We start from the raw sequence: 27,838 nt of genomic DNA, 5'->3' as shown, positions 1-27,838 counted from the left end.
CACAGCCCTTAACGAGATTTAGTGCTTACATTTACATATGCGAATGGTAATGTACAATGGATGATTCTGTCATAATATTACCTATGATTTAACCAATTATGGCACATTGCGCATTTTGTGACTGTCACATAAGAGGCCATCGTCTGGTTTCATATTGATAGCAAACAATAAGTAAAAGAGCTATTGTCAAAGTCTAATAGTCTAAAAAAACTACAAATGTAAAATGTACAAAAATAAAAGAAAAATAAATCACAGGGAATGATAAGTTATTTGTCTGACCCCATTGTCAGATTCAAGCGACAAACAATTAGTGTAATAACTATTGTTTGTGTAATACAGCATGGTAATAGAAATAAAAAAGTACCATTCTGGCTCATTGGACGTTTGTTTGTACAGGGTTCAATTTAACTCCCGCTTGGGCTTATTTGGCAAAGACAGCAGTGCGGCAGCCAAAACAAGTCCGTATAAAGACTATTACCATTATCGTCCAATGCTATCAACCTTTTCTGCACGTAATGCTGTTGACATTTGGATGTGTAGCCATTTGGAAGGGAGCATATTCCATTGCACTTAGTGGACCTAAAAACATTATTAAAAAATTATTTGAAATTGCTTAAGTGAACAGTTGGCCTGAATATATATAAAAATATGAATCATGAAAATCATATGCTTTTAAAGTTCATTATAGTCTGATAATCAAATAAACAAGAAGGTACTGCCTACTCTCTCTCTCATTTCTTAGTGAATGTTGGTTTTTATAATATTTTGTAGATAAAAATCGTAAAATATTTTCTTTTTAACAATGATATATACAAGTTTTTTGTGTGACCATTTCTGCACTCTTGATTTCATGTTATGAGGATTGCATATGTGTTATGGTTAGGGGCATGTTAAGGGTTACAGACACGGACATGTTAAACTTAACATAGAGTTGGGCATGTTAGATTAGGTTGAGGTTATAGTCAGGGATATGTTAAGTTAGTTTTAAATAGGGTTAGGGTTGTGCTCGAATAGGGTTAGAGCTACAGGTAGGGTTGTGTTAGGTTAGGTACGATTTAACATTCTGACTTATTGTTATAGGATAGGACTATTTAGGCACTCCAAGACTTAGAAGGCTTAGTGTTTTTTATATAAGATTTGTCTTTTAAAAGCTGCCTGACTGTCCAAAAATATGTCAATCCATACACCTTCCGTTTTCTTCTTTATCAATTATTCAGCACAGAGTTGAATCGCTGCATGGAACTCAGCTTGGAAGATAGTAGGAACCAGTCCTAGGGGTTTAGCTAATGTGTAATTTTGCCCCTTTACTCATTTATGAGGGTGCAGGTTAAAGGTTCTTCTATGATTTTGAGGGGTGTTAGGGGCGTGTTAGGTTAGGTTATAGTTACAGTCAGGTAGTGTTAAACTAGTTTAAATAGGGATGTGTTAGAATTGGGGTTAGAGCTACAGCTAGGTAGTGTTAGGTTAGGTTCGGTAAGTTAGAGATTAATTATTAGGGTTAGTTTTATCTAGATTCAAATTATATGAATCTTAAAATTTCGTTTATGTCAATAAAAAGTATCAATTTGGTAGCTTTTGCTCAAAAGTAATGTGCAGGTTAACGGTTATTCTTTGATTTTGAGGGGTGTTAGGGGCGTGTTAGGTTAGGTTATGGTTACAGTCAGGTAGTGTTAAGCTAGTTTAAATAGGGATGTGTTAGAATTGGGGTTAGAGCTACAACTAGGGTAGTGTTAGGTTAGGTACAATTAGATACGAGTTAACATTCTGAGTTACTGTTAGGGTTATGTAGGATAGGACTATTTAGGCACTCCAAGACTTAGAAGGCTTAGTGTTTATATAAGATTTGTCTTTTAAAAGCTGCCTGATTGTCCAAGGGGTTTAGTTAATGTGTAATTTTGCCCCTTTACCCATTTATGAGGGTGCAGTTTAAAGGTTCTTTTTTTTTATTTTGAGGGGTGTTAGGGGCGTGTTAGGTTAGGTTATGGTTACAGTCAGGTAGTGTTAAGCAGTTTAAATAGGGATATGTTAGAATTGGGGTTAGAGTTACAACTAGGGTAGTGTTAGGCTAGGTTTGGTAAGTAGAGATGAATAATTAGGGTTAGTTTTATCTAGATTCAAATTATATGAATCTTAAAATTTCTTTTGTGTCAATAAAAAGTATCAATTTGATAGATAATGCTCAAGAGTAATGTTGGTGGAATTGCAAAATATTCCTTTATTTCTTTGTTTTTGTAAAATTAAAAAAATAAATAAATTTTTTTTTTTTTTTTAGATTTACTGAGCTGTAATGGCAATGTATTAATATTAAACTTAACTGGCCGAGAGTCGGGAGTAGGCTAGTTTTTTTTAACATATTAAAGTTACACCCTCTGGTCAACTGAGGATAAAATTTGTAGGGAAAGGGTACAGGCCTCTCACCATATACCATCTATAAGAGATTTAACCATCTCAATACTGATTTAAAAATTGAGGATAGTACAAGTCTTTTGGATATACATTAGATTATAAAGTTAAAAGAATTGCTGAACCATCGTCATAAGCCCTACGACCCTCTCCATCAGCAAAACTGTATGCTTGGACATGTACCACTTGGACGCTGAGTGTTCTACACTGGTTCCTTACTGCTTATCAATGGGCTTAAATGAATTAAAGAATGCTGATAATTAATTTTCTAGTACCAGATGTATCAGCATTTCACTATCATCAATGGTGTAAGAACCCATTAGAACTTATATACATAGCAAGCAAGAATCAGTCATGACCAAACTAAAATTTCCTTCTCTAATCAATTTCTCCATATTCTAAGTATTGAAATATTGATAGTTAATCTCAATGTTTTATAAATGTAAGGAGGAGAAAATAAAATGTGCTGTAAAAAATAAAATATAAGTATGAAGAGATGAATGTAGTTAATATACACAGTGGTACGGTTATTTAACATAATGTTTCAGGGAATAAAAATGTAAAAAAACATACGCGCATGTTTCACTTCCAACGAGTTGGGTAAACCTCCTATCTTGGTCCAAGTTCACGACATATTTCCAGTTGCCCTGGTTGTTAATCGCAGCTTTCGGCATGATGAAGTGAGTTTTTGTTGGGCAGAGGGTTAACGTCTCCTTGGCCTGCCTGGTCTGCCGATTCTGTTTCATAAACCTGCAACATTGGTCATATCGTAAGATGAGGACGGTTCTGCATTTTTGAATCTGTACCTCTTCCACCAGCTGCCCGAATCGTAGTGAGTGACCGGTGGGACTAAGTCAGGCCTGATGATGGCCGAGTAGATGAACCCGGGGTCGTTGCTGGTTATATGTACATTCGGGATTTCGAGTCGGTACCTCCTGTCTGGATATCCATGAGTCGTCTAAAAATAAAATAAAATAGATTAATTAATTTAAAAAGATTAACATTTCATTCTTTCATGATTCAACATTTGTCGACATACAGCATTGAAGATGATATATTGATGAGAAGGTGGCAATGTCCGCTCAGATGGTCCTGGATAAGGATATTCTTTCTCTTTGTTTGGTGGTAGGCCATAAGTGTCTCTGTAACAGCAAGATTATTTCTCAATGAATAATCTATCCAAATAGAATAATAGAATTTAATAAATAAATAAAACAATGAAGAAGCAGAGTTTTTCTTTTATATACGGACTTTCATTGCTAATGTAAAGTAACTTACCAATGTTATTTCACTTTTAAGTGAATCGTAGTTTTATAATAATTTATTTTGATTGTTTTTTTAAAGTAGAAGATGAAAATATTTCAAGCTGCCGCCACTTACTGAGATCCACTATGGACCAGCTTGTTATAAAAGAGTGTTGAGGGGGATTTATTGACTCACAGAAATCTCAATATTTTGCATGAAAAGCGTTATATTTTCTCTTTTGTCATTTTTATAAAAAAAAAATATATATAATAAACATAATAAATAAATTGATGCGGTTAAAGTGATCATGGAGTATAGTAATACCTTGGTGGGGCACCCTCTACCATTTCATTGGCGAGCAATGTGTTATAGTTGTACTGCCAGCCTGAGACCAACGTTGTTATCAGCTGTCTGAAATCAAAAGTTTATAAATTAATAAATAATTACACCAATAATTCATCTATGTTAATGGAAAATTTCAGTCTTGTAAAATCAATGTGGAAATTTAAATTGTCTCAGATTTAGCCAAAAGGTAAAATATATTTTTTAACTTTCGCATTTGTCACTATGATTAGATTCATGTATACAGAAGAAGCAGTATAATTGTTCCTTCATTTAATGTGTGCTAGTTGCCATTGGACCATTGTTGACATTAAAATTTAACTGATTTTATAGGAACTACTGAAAATATAGTCGATAAATAAGGATTTGTTTAAATAAAATCTTCTCAAATGCTTTAGATAATGATAGAACAGTAGTAATAGGGAGGTAGTCACAAGTTGGGTTCAGGTTTCTTTGGATAAAGCAACTGTTTTAGGGCTTCCTTCCAGGCTGAAGGAAAACAGGATGAGAGAGAAGTTTAAAATGCGCTTTTTAAAACAGAAGGAAGGAAAAAAAATGAGTAATAAGAATAAGATCGAGCATTAGATTTAATGGAAAGTATGGCTAAAACATTTCCATGAGTAATATTTGAAAAATGAAAGAAAAATTTTCGGCGGTATGGACGAGAAGGAAATGGAGTTTTAGTTTGAAGAGAAGAGGTTATGGAAGAAAAGAATGTTTTATTCATTATCATCAAGGTACGAATGAGAACAGTTCACTAGTTTTTGTGATCCGCTTGACCAATTAATAGCTTTCAATTAATTAAGGTTTTTAGTTGAGATAAAAAAAGTCAGTGAAAAAAATGGCAAAAAGGAGGGAAATTCAAAAGGTGGGGTTGAGATGGGAAGTTAGTGTCCGAGTGGATCGAGGTCACGATAGCCGAAGATCGTGAGTTCGAATCCCGCTCGTGACACTATTTTATCTCAACTAAAAACCTTAATTAATTGAATAGAACAATCTTGTTTCTTTTTAAGACCAAGTTTTCTAATGTTCCATAGTGACTTAGGTGGTAGGTTATGTTGAGCAGTATGAAGTCATTTTCAGTGATTTACGGACTAGATTTCTCCTTTATTTCTTGTAATTTTAAACCTAGATAGGTCCAATCCTGGTAGATTTCCGTTTCTTATAGGCTGAATTACGAGATTTAAAAGCAAGTTCGTGTTTCCCTCCGGAAATTCCTCACAATCACGCCCATGGATACAATGCGGTGTAATGTGAACTTTGAATTAATTAGAGAAAGTCTGCGACGATTTAAAAATACTAACGCCGGCCAAAAGGGCGAGAACGTTCAGAGCGATTGTAAACAGATGAGATGGGCTCGTGCATGGGCGCTTCTCCGCTGGAACAATGGCATGGCTAATAATAATAATAATAATCATGAGATGGGCTCGTGCATGGGCGCTTCTCCGCTGGAACAATGGCATGGCCGACTTTCAAAACCGTTTACGCCGTTGTTCGTCGTCAACGCGACAACCCGAGAACAAGAACAAACCCAAAACAACAAACGAACGATTTATTTCGATAGGCGAAGATTTAAGTTGAGAATGTGATGATTTCTGATCATCTTGGTCCATCATCGCTGTTTTTCACCATCTTCAGCAGTTGGTGTAATGCCACCGTAAAATATATCAAAACTTGCTTGATTTATTCTTTATATTAGCTCTAAACTCTAAAAATTAGATGGAGCGGATGGACCCTTTTTTCTGGGTCATTACTATTTCCGGTTAGCTGCGTTTCGGCTTACATCCCGTGGCCCAGTTACGATTATTTAACGTGTTCATTAATTACGAATATCATCCATGCAACTGCACAGACGCCTTCACCCGATAGATAATGATAGTGTACATTTCATTACCTTAAAGGTCACAGTACGGTCTAAAGGAAGGATAAGGTAAGCTTCTTGAGTTTCTACAGTAGATCCAGGTGCCCTCAGAAATGTATCCATTACAGCCAGGCTCAATTTGATCTCAATGATATAACTTGATTTCAGAATGTAAAACTGGGATTAAAACCGAAAAAGGCCTAAAAATGCTATGCAGGGAGTCCTTTTTAGATGGCCCGGCTGAATTTCTCTTGCACCAATGTCGCTATATAAAAAAAAAACGTGTTTTAGTCTAGTTTCAAATGTTTACGTTTTTTGGAGAAAAATTATACAGGGTACCTCAGGCCCAGTTCAAATTCAAAATTTTAAATACGACCCTATGCATACGTACGCGTCATTTTATGTTTTACGCTGAAAACAATGGTGCAATCAGATTTTAAATTGGTCAAAAATGAAAAGTTATGGCAAAAAGTTTGACAAAAAAAAGATTATTTGATTTGCTATTTATTAGTCAGTTTTCATGTTCGAGAACTGCTGCCTCGCGGAAAGAAGCGAAGATTTGCTCTTTTTAACCACTTTTCACCGGTGCTCAGAGCGATAGAGTCAGGGGAGATGGATTGACAAGCATTTTCTATCTTTTGCCGCAGTTCTTCAACTGAGGTTGTTGGGTTTTGATTGGTGTAGACACTGTCTTTAAACGGCCCCATAGAAAAAAGTCAAGTTGAGTTTAATCGGGTGACCAAGGAAGCCAACTTATCGGGTCATGGGGTTCTATCCGTCCAGGAGAAAGAGAGGTTTCAAATAACGTCTCACCTGCAAAGAATTGTCTGCAAGACATCCATCAAGCTGGAGAATCATTTTTCGTCATTGTTGCAGAGGAACATCATCTAATAGCATTGGTAAAAGCTCCCTCACAAAACTGAAAAAACTGCTAAACGTTACCTGCTAATCACCACTGGAAATATTTACAAAATACAAGCTAGAAAAAGCTCTTCAGAGAATTCAGACTCCTAAACAAATGAATTGTATTAATTACCAAACATTTTGGGCATACAACAATAATAAAATAAAATCGGACACCCATTCCTAGAGATGGGGACTGACTCATCGATGTGTTCTTTATAACATACAATAAAGTTCAATAGATTACAAACTGAAAGAAAAAATCAGGAGGAAATCAGGTACAATAATATGGTTCAGATAGTTTCAAAACCAGTGAAAGAAACTGACCAGGTATTTTCTGTACAAGCACAAAATATGAGCAATCCAACTCGTTAGGGTCATCTCAATGTTAGATAGCCAAGAACCTGCTAGAGCATTAGCATGTAAAAAGAATACATCTAAAACAGTGAGTGAATGCATCCAAAATCTTCAAGCCCTGGGTAAGTGAAACAACCTGATGATATCTTTGGAGCCAGGAGGCAAAAGAATCTTCGTTAATGAAAAAGCAGACAAACTTGTAAAAGAAGGGTCTGCAAGATCATACATAGGCCCTGAACCATGGTTTTACACCGCTAAACGATAAAAACTCACACATATTGGTTCAAATTCGGGCTTTTACCCAGAAGGGTGTCACTCCCGATGTGGTGACCCTAGTATCAGTACATCAGAGAGTTGACCCACCTCGTTTTGTGGCTGGGTCGTTAGTATCCCCCTTAAGCCAGATCCCCAGGAGATCGTCGTTTCCCTACCGACAGGTTAGGCGCCGTCGGGGGCAAACAGCTTGGTCATTTCAGCCCCAGACCCATGCAAACTATAATCTAGCCGCTAATCTACTAATTAAATTAGTTAAGTCAGTCGCACAAATAAATACTTTCATACATATAAACACCTTCATGCATTGCAGTCATTCTGATTAGTCGGTGAAGTCTGAATATTTATTCTTCCATACTACACACATACTAATAATCTAACCTAAATTAGGGTTGATATGGTTTATAAATATTCCTCCATCGAACCCTAAACACACAGATGCAGGTGGGGCGATGGCTTCGTTATATTTCACCATCACCCTCACCACTCACTCTCCTAAATACATCGTCTTCAAAGCGGAACAGGGGACCAGAAACTGCTGTGCTAGAGAAACGCTCTTAAATCCGGCTGCATGCCTACTCGCTCTCTATATGGAGCCAAAGCATGACACGCCTCTATTATGTGAGACACATCGAGCAACCTTTCTTTGCATAATGGGCCCCTGCGCGGGTTTGGCCCAAAAGCAGGTGTCCGTGTGTCAACCGAGTATGGCCAATCCTCAATCAGGTGAGGACGATCCCTCGTCTCCGGCTCTGGTCCTCTTAGGGCTAGTAAAATACGAATGTCCGGGTTTTTCAAATTTTATTTATTAATAAATGTTCTTGCTCTAGTCGGTATGAGGTGACGATTCTTAGCATAAATGTCCACAAAAATATAGTAATTCTCAATTAAGGCCACATTTTTTGTAATTTACCATCAAAGGGATATAATAAAAATTATTTTAATTTCTTTTGTAAATTTTGACGGCAATGAGTCTTCATATTCTTCTACAATTCAGTTCAAGTTAAATTTACAGTGCATCAGAATAGATTAGATAATAAATTAACGGCGTTTGGTTGAAGTTTAACACGTAAATATATTATAATTATAATACAATTTGATAATTTGGAGGAAAGAACAGGTTTTTTATGACAGTTACTGATTAATTGTATTTTGACAAAGAATGTTTTAATTTGGAAAGTTCAACGGCTCTAGATAAATGGAGGTGGCGTTTTAAACTTATGTTTTATGGATGTTTGTTCGATGTATGTTTTGTGAGTCAAAAAGGAACGAAGTATGTGTGACGGTTGGTTTAATCGCGATCATCAGGGATGTTTATAAACAATTGTTTCATGTTTCACCGTTGAATTGTAATGTTTAGTAGTAGCATCAAAGAAATGACAGCTGCCGGCAGCATCTGCCCAGGAAGTTCCACGGCCTTTCATCTGCACGGTCTTTCATCAGTGTCACACTCAAATGGCTCGTTTGCTGTTTTAAATCCTGTCATAAATCTCGATCGCGTGTTATATCCTTAACGAAATCCGTATTCTTTGTCGTACGACAGAGAAAACTTTAACGTTCCGAAATACAATGGCTTTAATTAGTGGGAATAATTTTTCGGCACTTTATGAACCGGCATGTAAATTCGTCCCATTTTAATTTCAAACACGAATGGAAGGACTTTCCGTTTCTATTGAATTTTAGGTTTAAAGGACGTTCCTTCTCTCTTTTTTTTCACTTTTGCAATCCTGCGGCCGGCTTTTTGTTTTTGGATAGGGCTCTCAAAATATATATTGCTCCTGTAGGCCTTCCAAAGAAACATTCTTTAAAATTATGCGCGCACTATTTAACTAAACGTGTTTAACGATCAGTGTCAGAGGGTTTATGCTTCTCGCCATCTTCAGAGCTGGCCTGTGCGATATTTGATTAAGCACTACATACTACACTTCACAAATTAATGTTTAAATCTGGGTGGTTTTGTCCCATCGTTTTATGTTGCGTAGTGTTTCAAGGTGATGCTTGGTACTGGTCTGCCAGTGGATACATGTTGAACCGAAATGGGTTACTGATTAGGTACGCCAACACTCGTAGTTTTTTGAAATTTCTCAAATGCGTTTCTGCTTTGACAAATACACATTCAGTGAGGAACACCTGTTACCAGACTTGGACGTGGGACTAACTTCAAACACCCGCGAGTATAGTAACCACTAACTATACCTATGTAACCCTGTGCAGGTTCAAGGTGTTTCGAATGAAGTAAACGATATGTCATATGAATATACCGATGTTGCAGTGTATTAATGAAGTCCTTCGTGATATGTTTAAACATTTATATGTCAAATATGTCCATTTTTCATGAAAAACAACCCATGGTTCTGGAATGTGCGTTTTTCCCCAGGCTAAACACTTTCCTCTGTGTCGCTTTGCGCACTTCTCTTGGTGTGAGAATTAACTGACTGCGAGCCGCATCACGTGCACATGCAGATGTCTTTAGTTTCTCCTAACTGAGTCGGCATGTTTATGTCTCTGCTTTGACCGTCTTAAGGTGGTAATCAAGATGGCAGTGGAAGTGGGAGAGGGGGATAGAGACAGACGCCTTCCCCTTCCTTTTTGAGATATTTTTGCCCGTATACCTGGTGCTCCAGTGTTCGAGGTTTTCTTTCTCAAGCCTTTTTTTCAGCTCCATCTTTAGAGCACCCTGCATCAATCTAGTTGTTGATCCAGCTTCGAGACTGAGAGAACTGCCCCACATTTGGTTAAATGGTCAGCCTGTTCTTTACTTCAGTATCTTCATGTCCAGTTCAGGATAAACTGTTCTTTCTCCTAGGGCACTTAGGCACGCCCAGCTTGTTTGAGCTAAGAACATATGCGTTAATTGATTGTCCAAAAATATGTAGTGAACCCTTCAGTTTCAACCAAACCATCAACTCATGTGCGCTGAGTTTGAGAGTATGGATCAAAGTATTTCTACTCACTCAAAGTGTTTTCTGCATATTGAACTTGATTGAATATAAAATATATTTTTTTTGCATTGTAAAAATTCACTTTTTTCCACATCCTACATGCATTTGTTAAATTTAAACAATGTGTGTAAATCCCAGGCCCTGAAGATGATCTCAATAAAGATCGAAACGTTCGCACGATAAAGAAAATGTTTTTCTGAAACCTACATTACACCAGACAGCATCTCACGATTTCTAAATAATTATCCACTAACGGTCACTAATCACCACACATGTATTGGTTAAGTTGTACGACTTTTTACGTATGTATGTAGCTTTTTTTTCTCGTTGAACACTAGTTTATTCATAGATTTTATGTTGTGGCCAGTGTTGTGTGCTATGTGGTATGCTTTTTATTGTTAGTATTTCTCAATAATAGCCTGTTCTAATTCTACTTTGCCTATCATATGCTTTTGAACGCTGCATTTTGTATCTTTGTAGTTTGGGCCAATTTTATGATAATGCCTGGTGGTTTTCTGTACATGTCGAACTGAATTTTATTGTCAGTTTTTATGTTGTAATTACTTAAAGAATGTTTACGTGATGTGTTCGGTTTCAACAATAAATGTTGCATGTTTTTAGAAGATCGGGTGTGTCAGTACGTTTTCAATATTTTTGCTCTCTTGATGTTTATCAAGGTCAGTACGTCATGTTTATGATTATGTGTGGGGTATTGTATTTTTCCAGAATCTCGGGGAAGTACTTTTTCCGGAACTTAGAATAACCCATACGAGTAAGGGCATGCTCGCGTAACTGTCCTGGTAGAGGATGGTCGCTATATTTTCACAAAACGGATTGCCGTATGACCATTAAGCAAATAAATGTGCTATCCGGTTCTCCTAGGTCAACTGTTTCGTTTATTGAAGAAAAATCATGACTAGAGGCCAAGATCTAATCTACATAGAAACATTAGTATGAATTTATGATGTAAAAAGTTCCATACGGTATATTAAGTACACCTTCGCATCTTACTTTAAGTTATTGAGTACTTGTAAAACGCGACCTACTATTGGCATCCAGCACAGGCTAAAATGGTCTGGAAGGAAGCTGAAAAATTGATTCCGAAACCTTAGAGGCTGCAATGACGACAGACTACGTACAGCACATGCCTTAATGCTAGTTTAAACTTATCCAAATTGACTAAATCTGAGACGTGACACAGTTTGACTCTTACTAGACAAGTACTCACTGTGGATATTCGTCGACGTCGACGCAATAGGTTTTGCCACTTTTGGCGCAAGGCGGTGTCATGCCAGGTGGTGCTGGAACATAGTTCGGCTGACGCGGCGGGAAATATGGTTTAAATGCCGGTTGCTGTTGACAGCCGTACTGCGAGCATGGAGGTGATCCTTCCAGACCGGCGATCAGGACAAAGACCCAGCAGAGATGCAGAAGCTGAAACAATAAAAATTCCATTCAGAAAAATGTTATTGACAGAATGATCAATAACATTTAAATCTCTTAACTACTCAAACAAACATTCAAATTTCCTTCAATATGTAACACTAAGAAGCTAAAATGTACAGACTAGATTGATACTGATGCTTTCCTGGAATGTACGAAGTGAATAAAGTGGCAAGGAAAAACTGTGGTGTGTTGTCTACTACTATCAAGCACCTTGGGCTTTATCATGATGGAATAATTAATCAAGTTCTGTATTGAAAACGTAGTTAAAAAATACTGCTTTTGACTCCACGTTCATCATCATTGAAAATCATGCCGATGAAAATCCTCTACCTCTTTACATAGGTATGTATCCGAAAGATTTGATGCTGAACATAAGAAATTATGTTGATAACTAAAACCCAGTCACCCTCTCACTCTTCCTAAATGCATACATTATGTCTTATCTACATACTATTCACTCAAGTAGGGTGATGGAATATTCCGCCATTACCATTTACATAAACTATAAACTATGCCCATCGCCCTCTCACCCTACAGACCTTCACGCTTATAAATGTATTCTCAAGAAACACGCAACACGGAATACATTTATCACCAAACTTTTTATATATTCAATAATATGATTATCATTATTACTACAGAAATCCCTTGGTTTCCTCGAAAAATCAGAATAGGGGACTCCAAGCACGAGCACAATTCTTATGTCGAATGGCCTTTGTACTCGCTCTCTACATAGAATGAAAGAGTGATAATCTACAATTAAGTGGGTCATATTAATCAACCTTTCTCTGTCGGACTCATACGCGTACTTTGGCCCAAAAATAATTGTCAGCGTGTCAACCGTGTAAGGTCACTATCTGAGTCAGACTAGGATGAACCTTCTGCTGTTTTCTCTCTCGGGGACACCTATTGATTGTTGTCTCAGATGACCTCCACCAAGGAAGTTATAGCCCACTTAATGTGAAACTACGACGACGACGGGTGGTACAATGTAGTTAAGGCTCGGGGCCCAAGAAAGGTGTACCTCGTGTCCTCATCCACGTCCCTTTCTCAATCCAAGCTCCTTCATTCTTCCCTGCGGCCTCTCTCAACCTGTGGTTACAAGGGGGTTGTCCGGGCGCAAAATAATTACGTGACATGATAATGCGTCAGACGTGGGTTAGGGTACCTGTCTGCTTAAACGGTGGAGGGTGCATAACCATCTGTACTACGGGGTAACAGAAATGTTCCAAGGTTCAGCCCCTGCCCTAGGGAATGATCTCGTAGTTGGCTGTGTCGACACCCCTGGCGGGTACCTGGAGAAGAGGCTGTAACCTTCGGACGAAACTTGCGTATGACCATCGTTATTCACCCGGCCTCACGGGATATAGCGTTGAGGACGGTCAAACTACGCTTACGGGAGTCCCGCGAATGCGTGAGTAGTGGCGGATGGAAATGGGTAGTGAATCGGTTGCTCCTATTCGAGTGCGCTATGCGCGCAGGTGTACATAATGTGCTCGATTGGCGGCTTTTACCGTAGGAAGTCTCCTCTAGGTGGTGGTTAGCAATTCCACTTTAAACGAAACCGCTGCCGGAGCGGATCAGGAAGTATCTACGCTGGGGAAGCCTCAGTACTCTGGGAGCTAGAGTGGCCTTCTCTATCTAGGGAGTGCGCGGGAGGCCAGGCTGATTTCAGTCTAGGTAGCCCATTGCGCACGGCCTACGGTTCGATGCTTAATGCGGACCCGACCACTCGGAATGGGCAAGCAGGGAGCGAGTTGTCTTGGGCCTTCGGGGCTGAGCTGCCTCTACACCAATGCTGCGGCGGTAACCCACTTCTGTCGTATGCGGAGGTGCGTTAGATATCTTGAGAATCTAAACGTCCGATAAGGCCGGAAGGCTAGGTGCAGACGTTAAAGATTCTCATTATCCTTTTAAGGACGGCCGAGTATACGCGAAAGCAATGTCTCGGATGACCCAATCCACTGACGGTGCCAACTTTTACCTTATTCTGCACGTTTACCATTATTGGGTCGAATTGCAATAAGGTCTAGAGGCATGTTCGTCCAGGTACCCAGGCAACTGCTACCGTTTTTTCGAGACGGGAAGATCCACTGAGAATCTCTTCTTTTGAGCCTGCAACACATTCAGGGAGTCAGCGGCCATGGGGGTGAATGCACAACTCCAAGGGCGTGCCAGATCGCATAGTTCTCGGCCGTGGCTAAATATTTTATTATTATTGTTACTATTTAAAAATATATTTATTTTTTATAGAATGCTTAAAAGTGTTGTGAAAATTATCGTTTATTCATTGTTAATTTGGCATAAATTCTGGCTAATGGAATGGAATTCATATTATAATAAATAAACATTAGTTTGTAAGGGGGTAAAAAGGGAATATTTTTTGAAATATTAAAACAGTATAAACAAATCACAGATTCGAACGTTTCTTCCGGTAAGTCAGATTGTACTTTCTATTAGTTGGTTGGTTTCGTTGGTAATAAATTATTCGCCATCAGTGTGGCTATTTAAGGGAGGGATAATTTGAAAACGTTTCCATTAGGTAATACGCTGTCATTTTATTTGGAAAAAAGTTAGCATTTCTACTCCGAAGGGTTCCCCCTTCGATCGATGAGGATTACATAATAATTTATAAATTGTTAATTTTCCCCTTGGAAATGAGCTAAAAAGGATTTTAAAAAAAGAGTCTCGACCTGTCGAAGATCCCAGAAGAAGGAACAACGGGTTTTATCATAGAAAGGCAATCAGTTTAATTATCTTCCCCCTGATCGTGAAATAGAACAAATAAATTCAGGAAAATCGATTGAAAAACGTGCTATTCGAAAAATCAGCTTAAGCATTAAAAACAGTGTTCATTGTGAAAATCACGGTCGGTTTTACTAAAAATACCAGAAACGCTTGTTGTTTATTGGCGAGTAGCTTTCTCATTTTCTCTCTAACAAAACGATCTGTAAAGGCAATACGATTCTGTAAATTTCTTTATGGTGTTTTCTTCCGTCAAATCTCCATCTATAAATTTGAAATAGAACGCTTTCTAATAATTTGACAAATTGTCTTTACGATCAGTTCTCAATGTTCAAAGCTATAGAAAAGTGTAAAAAATATGTATTAAAGAAGGCGTTCAACGACTCTGCATCTTCTTCTTTTCTTTTTTTGGACATTTACAACTGCAAAATAAACCGGAACAAGTAAATACAATGACTATGGTAAAATCCTCCTTTCACTTCTCACTCATTATTACTTAGGATAGATAAGAAAGTGAGGCCACTTGGCTCGGCGTTAAGGACTATAAGGAAGTGAGACTGAGTAGCTGGGCAACTTGGGGCGTTTGCGAGCAGTGAGTGAGAGGAATTCGGTGAGATCACGATGAAGAGGAAGAGTGGACAAAGAAAAAAACCGTTTCTCAATACAACGTAGGGGGGACAATACTTAAACTGTCTTTTCAAAATGATTCTTTAGTTTTTTCACTTAAATTTTATTACAAAAATTTACAGAAAAAATATAATAAGAAACATTTAACAAAACGTTTAAGTACTTAATAATGTCCATTTATAGATAATGGTATTAGAAACTATTACAATAAAACCTCTTGTTCGTACGCTCATAGTGTCACTACTTTTGTCCCCTTACGGGAGAGGTTCGATACGAACATATTTTTTAAAATGATAATTAATTGTCTATATTATGTGTAACAATTATTCGGGGCGTCGGTGGCCGCAACGGTTTAGGCGTTGACACGGCGCTCATCACTGCAAGGTAAAGGTCCCGGGTTCGAATCCAGCGGCCCTGCATTCGAACCCGACATACAAATGGGCTTTTTTTTAAAACACAGGCACCCCGCGGGTTGATATAACCTCTGCTGTTGCGAACCCTCGTAAAAAAAAGATCTTCATGCAAGGTGTAGATTTTTTGAAAATTTTTCTTCCTAGCGTTTTCTTAAGCTTTAATTTATCAGCTAATATTCTTGCACTGCCCAAACTTTTCGTAATAATGAAACATCTCTTTTTTTATGCCAATCGTTGAAAGGCCGGAACCATGTTAATATTAAAAAATTTGAACTTAACTGAATCATGAAATGAAACTAACTTCGGAAAGAAAACAAGATTGTATGACTGGGAGGAGATGTTAACAAATTCACGGAAACATTTGAACTCAATAGAACAATAAGTGTAAAAATAAATTAATATTTATGAATGGTATTAGTCGAGATAAAAAACTCAGTGTCACGAGCGGGATTCGAACCCCGCTTTTTTATCTCCGTATTTTTATCTCGACCAATACCTTTCATAAACATCAATTAATTGAAAGTTGTTATTTAGAAAATTAATGACTTCATAACAATAATATTTTTCGAAATGTAAAAAGCTTTTTGAAGATATATATAATTTCGAGCTGTTACATTTAAAATCTGTATCATTCCTAACCCGAATTTCCAGAAATTTGTCACAAGATCTAACATTTTATTTGTATATTAAAAATACATTATTTTTATGTATTTTTTGTATATTCAAAAGTCTCTTAATTACTCAAAAATATGACTCTTTCAGTCCAACAACATCCTACATATTTAATGAATTAATTTTTGTAAAATAAATTAAAGGTAGGTTCACCCGCTGAGCATAATAACATAAACAATGGTAAATATTTATTGAGTCCAATACTATAAAGTTTTTAATTAAAAATTTGGCCGGAACAAATCATTTTTGTGTAGGTCATATACGATGTGGTCTTCGAATTTTCGTAGGTCTGTGCGTTATCGCGTCCTGACCAACCCAGAGGGCTCAAATGATCCGTAACCACCGAATTATAAGTTTTAAAATTTATTAAAATTTTATTGCAAATCATTATTGACATATTAATATATAGAGGGGCGTCGGTGGCCGCAACGGTTTAGGCGTTGACACGACGTTCATCACTGCAAGGTGAAGGTCCCGGGTTCGAATCCGGCGGCCCTGCATTCGAACCCGACATGCTTACAAATATGTACTTTTACAGGAGTCCCTTATTGGAGGTTTCACTGAAGATGCTTTTTGTAAGACGGTTTTAGTTAGTGATAATATTAAAAAATCCTATCTTAAGATTATCAAATGCTAATTTTAACAATTGGGTAAACAATAATAACATTCTTATCCGAAACTATTTTCAGTTTGAAAATTTATCAATTTTAATAATGTAGTAAACATTTTGAGTTTATTAGCTATATTTAGTGAAAAGTAATCAACCAAATTCAAATTTAATTCCTCAATTCCTTAAGATTTTTCACAAGCGTTTCAGGAAGCTAGGTAACGAGTTAATAATGCTAGGTTAAAAAGCTATCCTAGACGGATAGGATGTGATCATTGATCAAATAAATCTGAACTTAAACTGTTCAAGGTTAGATAAACTAATCACACAACAAAAGTACAAAAGACAGTTTTAAATTATCTCGCGATTTGTTTCCCGTTGTTCCGCGTAGATGTGAATCTCTAACATTTATGCCTTTTATTACTGTGCGATCAAATTTATGTAGGACGTGGATGGGCGCGGCGTTTATCAGAAAGCCGAAGGGCCCGACATCTTTGACCCGGTGCGCCTCGTCTCGCTTTGTCGTTTTTCGCCGGCGGAAGTGAATTGCACAACTATTACCTATTGATTAACAATGACACATTTTCCCCCCTCGACATTTCGGTAATTTCATACACAGGAAATGCTGACAGGTTTTTCTTTTGTCGGAAACAACCCAAAAAAATAATTAGCCTAAGATTCAGTATTAAATAATGTGCAACAATAAATTTTAAAGCTAACAAAAAAATAAAAACGTTGGTGGTGAATGAATAAAGCTGCATAAATTATTAAATGTCAAATTTAGCAATAATAAAAATATTGTAGTACTTGTTTTGTACTGTGAAATTTGATATAATTTTTTAAATGTTATATATATAGCCTGATAGACTATAAAATATAAAAAAGTCAGTGTCACGTATTTAGCCGAAGGTCTTGGGTTCGAATCCCGCTCGTGACACTGACTTTTTTATCTCAACCAATACCTTCCATAAATATTAATTAATTAAAAAATGTTAATTTGTCAATCGGACCACGAACAGCAATGGATTTAGTTTACAATATTATAAAACTTAAAAAAAAATGTTTTAAAATATTTTAACTATTTTTTTTTAAATATTTATTATTTTCATTTCATTCATTATATTTATTTAGGGCTATAATTTGTTACATCTGACTGGTTATCATTTTTTATCTAGGTTCAACAAAGCTTGTTTTCCAGACATTTGGAATATAGCCCAAACTTAAAGATTCATTGAATATAACATATAGCAGTAATATAACATTAACTACACAATAGTTATATCATATCTAGGGGTAGAAGTAGGTTTATTTTTTTTTTAACATATCAGTTTCATTTATTTTTACGTGGTGTGAATTAACTTAAACTGACATTCATTTTGGTTATTATTGGCTATATTATGCATTATTAATATGGTTTTCGTGGTAAACAGATTAGCATTGCCAAACGGCTCGTCAACAGTTTAGACGCTTAAAAACATTGTACTAGGATGTCATTATTTATGCTGCCTATTTTTTATAGTAAATTTCAGGAAATAAATAACATAATTAAAAATAATATGTTCAATAAGTGCTATATATTCTTATAACAAACTCTACTCATGAATTTACACTAAGACCTTAATTGTGAAAACTTAAATAGTCTTCAAAATCGTTGGTTTGTTTATAAACAGAACGAGCGATTCCTGTACGAATAATCAGGGTTTTTAATTCTTTACAAAATCTCACAGGAGGATTACTGTGATAAAACGTCTCTAAAAGGAACAAATGTTTCTACAGCCCATAGTAAGTTGTTATAAAAAAATTTCAAAAAAATTCAATTGCATCTGAAAAAGACATGTTAAGTATAGGCCAATGAATGGTCTTTTATTGCCAATGCAATTTTGTTGTGCAAGGAATATTTATTGATTTAAGGAGGATGAAATTGAACATTTTTGCCCTGATTTTTGTCCTTAAGTTTGTACTTTGAACGTATTAGATCATTTTTTGTATAACAAAGGCAAGATTCTAGTAATTGTTCGTTTAAAATGAAACAATGAAGGGAAGACTAAAGCATACAGTGAACATTATTATTGACATATATGTTAAAACGTATTTCATGAAATGTATCGACATCATAAATTATTGTAAAACGATTATTCGGAAATCTTGAGATGCGGTCTGGTGTGATGAAGGTTTTAGAAAAACATTTTCTTTATCGTGCCAACGTTTCGATCTTTATTGAGATCATCTTCAGGGCCTGGGATTTACAAACATTGTTTACATTTAACAAATACGTGTAGGATGTGGAAAAAAGTGAATTTATACAATGCAAAAAAAAAATTTTTTTATATTCAATCAAAGTATTTCTACTCACTTTGATTGAATATATAAAAAAATATTTTTTGCATTGCATAAATTCACTTTTTTCCACATCCTACATGCATTTGTTAAATTTAAACAATGTTTGAAAATCCCAGGCCCTGAAGATGATCTCAATAAAGATCGAAACGTTGGCCCGATAAAGAAAATGTTTTTCTAAAACCTACATCACATCAGACCGCATCTCACGATTTCCGAATAAGAGTAAAAGTAGCAATTTGTTATATCGTAATTCCGAAGCGAAAGTAACGTAATTTTTATAATAATCTCAAAAATATAATCGTACAAAATCAAATTCACCTGCATAGATACATATTGGCTTTAAAGAAAAACAAGCTCACGTATTCATCAAGTCTATCTATTGATATACCATGGTATTCTCTGAGACGCAAAAACAGACCTACCAAAAGTCGAAGTCCAAATGTATAACCTACTAAGGGAAGACAAGCAGACCAAAATTTTTCGGTACCGACTAAATTACAGGTTCATTTCCCCACATACTACATACAGAAATTTAACTATTTTAAAACATAAATGACGAATTTTCAAGTAAAGCATTTTAATTAAAAACTTTATAGTGTTGGGTGCAATAAATATTTAGCATTGATTACGTTATTATGTACCCCGTGTGAATCTATCTTTAATTTATTTTACAAAAAATAATTAATTAAACGTATAAGATGTTAAGCTGAACGCGGCATTTTTTTTGAGTAATTAAAAGAATTTTGAATATACAAAAAATACCTATTTTTAATATGCAAATAAAATGTTAGGTCTTGTGACAAATGTCTGGAAATTGGGGTTAGGAATGATACTTAAAGATTTGAAATGTACCAGCACGATAAATTATACATTTTTGAAAAGTTTTTTTACATTTCGAAAATATTCTTAAAATGGAAACACGACCAATAAGGAAAATGTGTGTAGCCTCAGGTAAGATGCTCTTTGTTTAGGGTACGCCTCCGTCTACGGGACAGCTACAGATTCATTTTGTATGTATTTAACGGCACAACTTAATAAAAGGCATAACTGTTAGAGATTTACATCTACGCGGAACATAGGGAAACAAATCACGGCATAACATAAAACCATCGTTATAATTAGTTTTTGTAGTATGATCAGTTTATCTAACCTTAATCAGTTGATGTTCAGGAATGATTTATTTCATCAATTAAAACCAACTATCCATCTGGAATAACTTTTTAACCTACCATTATCGTTGCCTAGATTCCTGAAACTCTTGTGAAAAATCTTAATTTGGTTGATTACTTGCCACTAAATGTAGCTAAAAAACTCAAAATTTTTACTAAATTTTTAAAAATGATCAATTTTGAAATAGAAAATAATTTCGGACAGGAATATTATTATTATTAACCCATTTGATAAAACTAGGATTTGATAATCTTAGGATAGGATTTTTTTTTTTAATTTAGTTACTAACTAAAACCGTCTTACAAAAATATCTTTCAATTAATTACGGTTTTTAGTTGAGATAAAAAAGTCAGTGTCACGAGCGGGATTCGAACCCACGACCTTAGGCTAAATACGCCGCTACTCTACCAATTGAGCTATTGTGACTTCGATCCACTCGGACACTAACTTCCCACCTCAACTGCACCTATCCCGATAACCCCCAATTTGAACACACAAGAATTCGTACTATGAAAAAAAAAAAAAGTAATAATTTATTTAATCAATTAAAACCAACTATCCATCTGGAATAACTTTTTTACCTAGCATTATCGTTGCCTAGGTTCCTGGCTCGCTTGTGGTGGGAAGTTAGTGTCCGAGTGGATCACAAGTCAAGTCACAATAGCTCAATTGGTAGAGTAGCGGCGTATTTAGCCTAAGGTCGTGGGTTCGAATCCCGCTCATGACATTGACTTTTTTATCTCAACTAAAACCCGTAATTAATTGAAAGATATTTTTGTAAGACGGTTTTTGTTAGTAACTAAATTTTTTTTAAAAATCCTACCCTAAGATTATCAAATCCTAGTTTTATCATATGGGTTAATAATAACAATATTCCTGTCGGAAACTATTTTCTATTTCAAAATTTATCATTTTTAAAATTTTAGTAAAAATTTTGAGTTTATTAGCTACATTTAGTAGAAAGTAATCAATCAAAAAAAAAAAAAAAAAAAAAAAAAAAAAAAAAAAAAAAAAAAAAAACCTTTTTGCCGTTTTTCGAATCCCGCTCGTGACATTGACTTTTTATCTCAACTAAAAACCGTAATTAATTGAAACATATTAATTGGTCAAGCGGACCACGAAAAGTAGTGAATTTACAAAAATATGCTCGTTAACGATAAAGGACTCCTTGAATTTCCCCTTCGAGGGGGAACACCTCCGTTTACAGGACAGTTACAGATTTGCAATAAAAATTTAATCTTTTAACATTTATAATTTCGGTCGTTACGGATCATTTGGGCTCGTCTAAACCCGCTGGGTTGTTCTCTGAGACGCGATATCTCACAAACCTACGAGAAGTCGAAGTCCAAATCGTGACTTACCAAGAGAAGACAAGCTGACCAAAATGATTAATAACGACCAAATTACAAGTCCGTCACCCACAGACTACATAGAGAAATTTAACAATATTATTTTTTTAATATTACTAAAATTAATTAATTAAATATATAGGAGTTAAGCTGAGAGCGTCATATTTTTGAGTAAGTAAGTGAAATTTTTAATTTACGAAAAATACGTAGCTTTAATATATCTCTGAAAAGCTTTTTGCATTTCGCAAAATATCCCTAAAAATGGAAACAGGACCAATAGGGAAAAGGTTTTTCAGTGAAAGCCACTCTTTATTTAGGGTACGCCTCCGCCTACAGGACAGATACAGATTATTTATTTTATTTATTTTTTTATTGTGTATTTAACACCTCAGTTAGTCAACTTCAAAATACACCTAAGCAGGGAACAGGCCAGATTATTTTTTCCATTTTCCTTAGGTAGCATAAACGATCGTTGAGTGTTAAAACGATTTTATAGTTTTACTTATTATTTATTTATTATTTTTACAATGCAATTAATTATAATTATTCATCCTTTGAATTCAAGTGTTTCGGTGAATTTGCTAACTTCTCCTCCCACTCATGCAACCTTTTCTTCCCGATGCTAATTTCATTCCATGATTACCGTGTAACAACATTAGCTGATCAATTAAAGCTTAACAAAACGCTAGGAAGAAATTTTTTTAAAAATCTATACCTTGTGTGAAGGACTATAGATGTGCATAATAATGATAACAGTTAAAAATTTCTTCTTAGCGAACCTCCCCCGTAATGGGAGAAAATAGTGACGCTAGACTTTACAAGAAAGAGGTTTTGTTGTAATGCTTTTATTATCTTTCAATTAATTAAGGTTTTTAGTTGAGATAAAAAGTCACTGCCACGAGCGGGATTCGAACCCACGACCTTCGGCGAGACACGCCGCTGCTCTACCACTTGAGCTATCGTGACTTCGATCCACTCGGACACCAACTTCCCATCTCAACCCCACCTTTCGAATTTTCCCTCCTTTTTTACATCTCAGGTGGTAGAGTAGCGGCGTATCTAGCCGAAGGTCGTGGGTTCGAATCCCGCTCGGGACATTGACTTTTTATCTCAACTTAAAACCTTAATTAATTGAAAGAATTGAAAGATATTAATCGGCCAAGCGGACCACGAAAATTAGTGAATTGAATAAATTTTTATTATCTTTTTTCTGTAAACTTTTATAACAAAATTTTAAGTGAAAAAAGTAAAGATTCATTTTGAAAAGACAAAATTTAAATATGTTATTTTGCGCCTTTCTTCCATCCCTTGAGCGATGTGATACACATCAAAATCAAAACTTAGAAAAGAAAGTTGCGACTTTTTTCTTTATCAGACAAAAGCTCGTTTTGAAACAAACAGACATTAACATAACAAGGAGGAACTGCGGTAATCCTCTCTAGCTGACTCTGAAAACCGATTATGTAAACAGCGATGAAGAGAGAATATATTCGATTTCAGGTCAGATCCACCCGAAAGAAGGGAGCTTTCTATCACGTCCGATTATCGAGGGGTTGTTGGCAAAACTTCAGTTAACATTCGTTTTCGTTTTCAATTTAAAACTATTTTTTTCTTTAAAGGATCATTACAGATCTTCCGTATCAAATGTGTATTAATTATGATTTTGACAAAAACTTTGTTTATGTAAAACTGTATATTGTCTATTACGAAAAATTTTGACCGTGGTTGCTCTACTCTTAGTTTTGATTGTTAGTTGTCTTTTACATGCTGTACAAATCAACATCGATTGAAAAATTTAAGAACAAATAAGGCATTAATATCGAGAAAACTTCAGAAACGCTTTCTTTTCATACAAAACATAGTTTGGGATTGTTTGATAGTGTCGTTATTTTATTTTCCAAAATTGAATTTATATAAACATTTTATCCTAAACAATCATTTGTAAAAGTGTTTTGAATTTAATATTCGTCATGAAAATCAGATTTAAACTACGGTTTCCACGCAGAACTAATCGCAGAAAATTGTTTTGTTAATTTTATAGGACACGCTTCAATGAATTTATGCGAAGCGTGGCACAGTTTTATCGTAATTGTTTATATACCGGCTAAATGAATATTTTATTCTTTGTTACTGCGAATATATGTCATTGGGGGTGTCGGTGGCCGCAACGGTTTAGGCGTTGACATGGCGCTCATCACTGAACGGTGAAGGTCCCGGGTTCGAATCCAGCGGCCCTGCATTCGAACCCGACATACTTACAAATGGGCTTTAAAAAAAAAAAAAAAAAAAAAAACACCGACACCCTGAGGGTTTATATGACCTTTACTGTTGCAAACTCTCTTTAAATAAATAAAAAATAAACAAAATCATAGATGAAAACAGGGTCAAATAATGTCCTGGGAACACGACCAACAAATTTGTGTGAAGCACAGTATAGTGCTCGTCGGTTAGTATGAATGTACAATAATTAACAAACTAAAATCAATCCTCATAGTTTAACAATAAGGTAAAATAACAACCAGGGTCCAAAAGAAACAACATATTTGTGCGAAGCACAGTAAGTGTTCACTTGTTATTATAGATATAAAAGTAATTAATTTAAAAAAACAGAAACTGTGTGTTTTCCATGTTGTCAATGGATTTGAAGAAAGCCCAGCACTGTTGTTTAATATTAATGTATAAATAGTTAAAAAAGAAAAATTATCGAGACATTGTTTAAAAAAGGGGGGGAATCCTGAGATCACGACCGATGAATTTGTGCTCAGCACTGTATAGGGCTCGTTGGCTACTCTGAATATATAAATAGTTCACGAAAGAAAAATAATCTAGCTGCAGTTGAAAAATAAAGTAAAACAGTATACTACATGACTACAAATACTATACAAGGTGGGCCCCAATCGATTCAGCCACACTTACAGGTCTTATAGGAAATTGAACGCTGAGTAGAAAAGGTCCTATGAACCTGTGCCCCCAAACTCTCCAGTTCCGAGCTACAGGCAAAAAACCAGAAAAACCACGTTTTTAACCTTATTCGTGAAATTGTTAGTACACCGTTTGACTGACCATAAAACAGCTCGAAACAACATCTGTAGAGGATTAATTTCTGCGTCGATTGAGATTAAAACCAGCCTGATCGACCGAAAATTTTATTGTGGGCGATTTTTCGAAGTTAAGAGGTGAAGGGGTACACAAAATTCACCATTTTTGACATTTTTTATCGAAAATTCACAACTTGAACACCCTATCAAAAAATTCTCCATTACAAACCTCGTTTGTTGGTGATCGCATTCTCCGTCACATTAGACCAACCCCAGTCCGATTCATGAAACATTCGAATTTTGGCTAATTTACTGCTTTTCACCCAAATGTTACTGTTTTCTGATGGATAAGCCGTTCAGATTTTTCGTATATTATTTCATTCAGTAGGGGGTACCCATGGGTTTCGTCAGAAGGAACTGGGACACCCTGTATATACGATTCAGCCACACTTCCAGATCTTATAGGAAATAGAACGGTGAGTAAAAAAGGTCCTATGAACCTGTATCCGCAAACCCTTCAGTTCCGAACTACAGATAAAAACCATGAAAAACCACATTTTTTGACCTTATTCGTGAAATTGGTAGTAAATCGTTAGTAAAGCAGCTCGAACAACATCTGTAGAGGATTAATTTCTGCGTCGAATGGGATTAAATCCAGCCTGATCGGCCGAAAATTTCATTTTTGGCGATTTTTCGAAGTTAGGAGGTGAAGGGGTACACAAAATTCGCCATTTCTGTCATTTTTAATCGAAAATTCACAACTTGAACTCCCTATCAAAAAATTAGACCAACCCCAGTCTGATTCATGAAACATTCAAATTTTGGCTAATTTTCTGCTTTTCACGCAAATCTGTTTTCTGATGGGTACCCCCTACTGAATGAAATAATGTACGAAAAACCTGAACCGCTTAGTTAACAATTTTAGAAAGTGTACGCATCTTTTAATGAACATTACATTTTATTTATTGTAAAAAACCATTACTTCGCTTGAGCGAAAAATAGCGACAATTTTCTGCATTGCCTACAAGTGAGCGGAGTTTGGAGTTTTGTAACGGAGAATTTTTTGATAGGGTGTTCAAGTTGTGAATTTTCGATAAAAATGGCAAAATGGTAATTTTGTGTACCCCTTCACCAACTAACTTCGAAAAATCGACAACAATGAAATTTTCGACCGATCAGGCTGGTTTTAATATCATTCGACGCAGAAATTAATCCTCTACAGATGTTGTTTCGAGCTGTTTTACGGTCAGGCTAACGGTTTACTAACAATTTCACGAATAAGGTCAAAAAAACGTGGTTTTTCATGGTTTTTTGCCTGTAGCTCGGAACTGAAGGGTTTGCAGACACAGGTTCATAGGACGGACCTTTTTTTACTCAGGGTTCAATTTCCTATAAGATCTGGAAGTGTGGCTGAATCGATTGGGGCCACCTTGTATATGAGTCTATCGATTTGGGCAAAGCCAAAGTATTGGCTTGTTGGTTATTATAAATATAGAATTTTTTTTTTAAATTGCACAGGATTTGAATGAAAGTATGTTCAACTATGCTACTGATAGTATGGGGTCTCGTTAAGGTCCTGTCTTTGGTTTGAACAGCTTTCTGACTCAAAGTTATACTTTGGCATTTTTAGAAAATACAGACCGCCAAAAAATTCTTCAAATTTAATGAAATTTTACAACAGTTCATTCACACATGTCCTGTCTCTGTTGAAACGTCTCAGATGAGAGTTTCGGATGATTTAATTGGCGGAAAACGAAAGTTACCACCTACTTCCGAGAAGATAATTCGCTTGTAGCCATCCCAAAGCACTTCCTGGCCCCAGCCGAATCATTTTTCACCCTGATGCATTCTAATGTGTGAAATAAAAATAACAAACGAGCTTTCTCATGCGTAAAGTCAATAATTGAGGTTTTAAAGAACTGTAATTTAAAAAAAAAATAGTCCCAAATATATCGATAATCTAAGGCCTGCTAAAGTTGATCTATTCTAGTAAAATTGCCATCACAAATGAAACGTAGATTTTTGTTTTATATATAATTTTATATAGTCATTTTTAACGTTTAAAACGGAAAATGCATATTATGGTAGAGGAATTATCACATGGAAAAAATCGCAGGTCAAAGTCCGCCGGCTCATCCTATCCTGACGAGCATCAAATCATTTCAAAAATTCTTCTTCTTTCTAATAGTAAATTCTAATTTATCAAAGAAATAAAATTAAGCGAAAGCGTTTGATCAGACAGACTTGTTAAAATGATTGTTTTTGAATCGGCCATCGTGTAAAAACTTGATGTACAATTTCAACGATTAAAATAATTGTCGAAGCTTGCACCGACAGGTTTTCTGCAGAGGACACAAAATGAGATTTCTTTTAAGAATACATACTCAATAAATTATATACTTGGATAATAAATTTATGTCGATATACAATATAAACACATGATTTCAATATAATTGCAAAAAAAGTCCTATAACATTTGTACATTGGAAAAAAATTCTTGTATAAGAGTTATGTGTGTGGTAGTTTTTGATAATTGTTAATTTAAAAAAAAAGAAGAAAATTAGCAAAAGACGAAATCTGACTGACCTGCGTGGGCATGATGTGGACAGGAGAGTGTTGAGCGTGCCTGGACAAGAGGAATACTAACTTTCACTGTAAAACTTGAGGCATTACTATAATCCCGTGTCAGAGAGGGGCGATTCAGTTTCCCCTTCCTATCACCTTGATCGCATTTTCCGCAATTAACAAGCGATTAGGGGTGAGATTCGTGTTATTGGGAGAAGATCGGCGTGGGGCGTCGAGGGATGATGACGGACGGCCGAAGGGTAGCAAACAGAAGAAAGAATTGGAGCAAGAGTGTTCACCCTAGTCCAGTCAATTCGTTAAAATTGTAAAAAGCTAAAAAGATTCATTGGAAATATGTCCGCGTGGAAATGTAAAAAAATAACATTATTTTATTTAATTAGAAATTTTTTGAATTTATACAATTTATTATTGAGTTTCATCATTACCTATTACCTCTGAGCTCTTAACACGACTGCATTTTCACCTTCATCTTTCCGATGACTTTTTACAGATTAAATCTTACGGCCATTGGATTTTGCT

General features: G+C 35.7%; 2 protein-coding genes and 1 non-coding gene across 4 annotated transcripts in view; 1 reads left to right on the top strand and 2 right to left on the bottom strand.

Annotated features, from left to right (window-relative positions):
- The window catches only part of LOC106665220, a 223,131-nt gene that overhangs the window by 176,150 nt on the left and 19,143 nt on the right, over positions 1-27,838 (top strand). The window lies entirely within an intron of this gene.
- LOC106665217 (protein spaetzle 5) lies at positions 114-27,561 on the bottom strand. The gene is made up of 7 exons (XM_014391479.2): positions 27,320-27,561; positions 11,555-11,760; positions 3,973-4,059; positions 3,443-3,545; positions 3,210-3,361; positions 2,977-3,153; positions 114-579 (listed from the first exon to the last, which is right to left on the bottom strand). Exons 1-7 carry the CDS (start codon positions 27,329-27,331, stop codon positions 405-407), a joined length of 912 nt encoding a protein of 303 aa, XP_014246965.1. The 5' UTR covers positions 27,332-27,561; the 3' UTR covers positions 114-404.
- Trnad-guc lies at positions 22,589-22,661 on the bottom strand. Its single transcript has one exon. It is a non-coding gene; the product is annotated as a tRNA-Asp (tRNA).

Source organism: Cimex lectularius, unplaced genomic scaffold (genome assembly GCF_000648675.2).
Source record: "Cimex lectularius strain Harlan isolate CLEC.00 unplaced genomic scaffold, Clec_2.1 scaffold140, whole genome shotgun sequence".
Classification (NCBI taxonomy): Eukaryota; Metazoa; Arthropoda; class Insecta; order Hemiptera; family Cimicidae; genus Cimex; species Cimex lectularius.
Note: the sequence above shows the minus strand (reverse complement) of the source record. Positions and strands in the feature narration are given on the sequence as shown.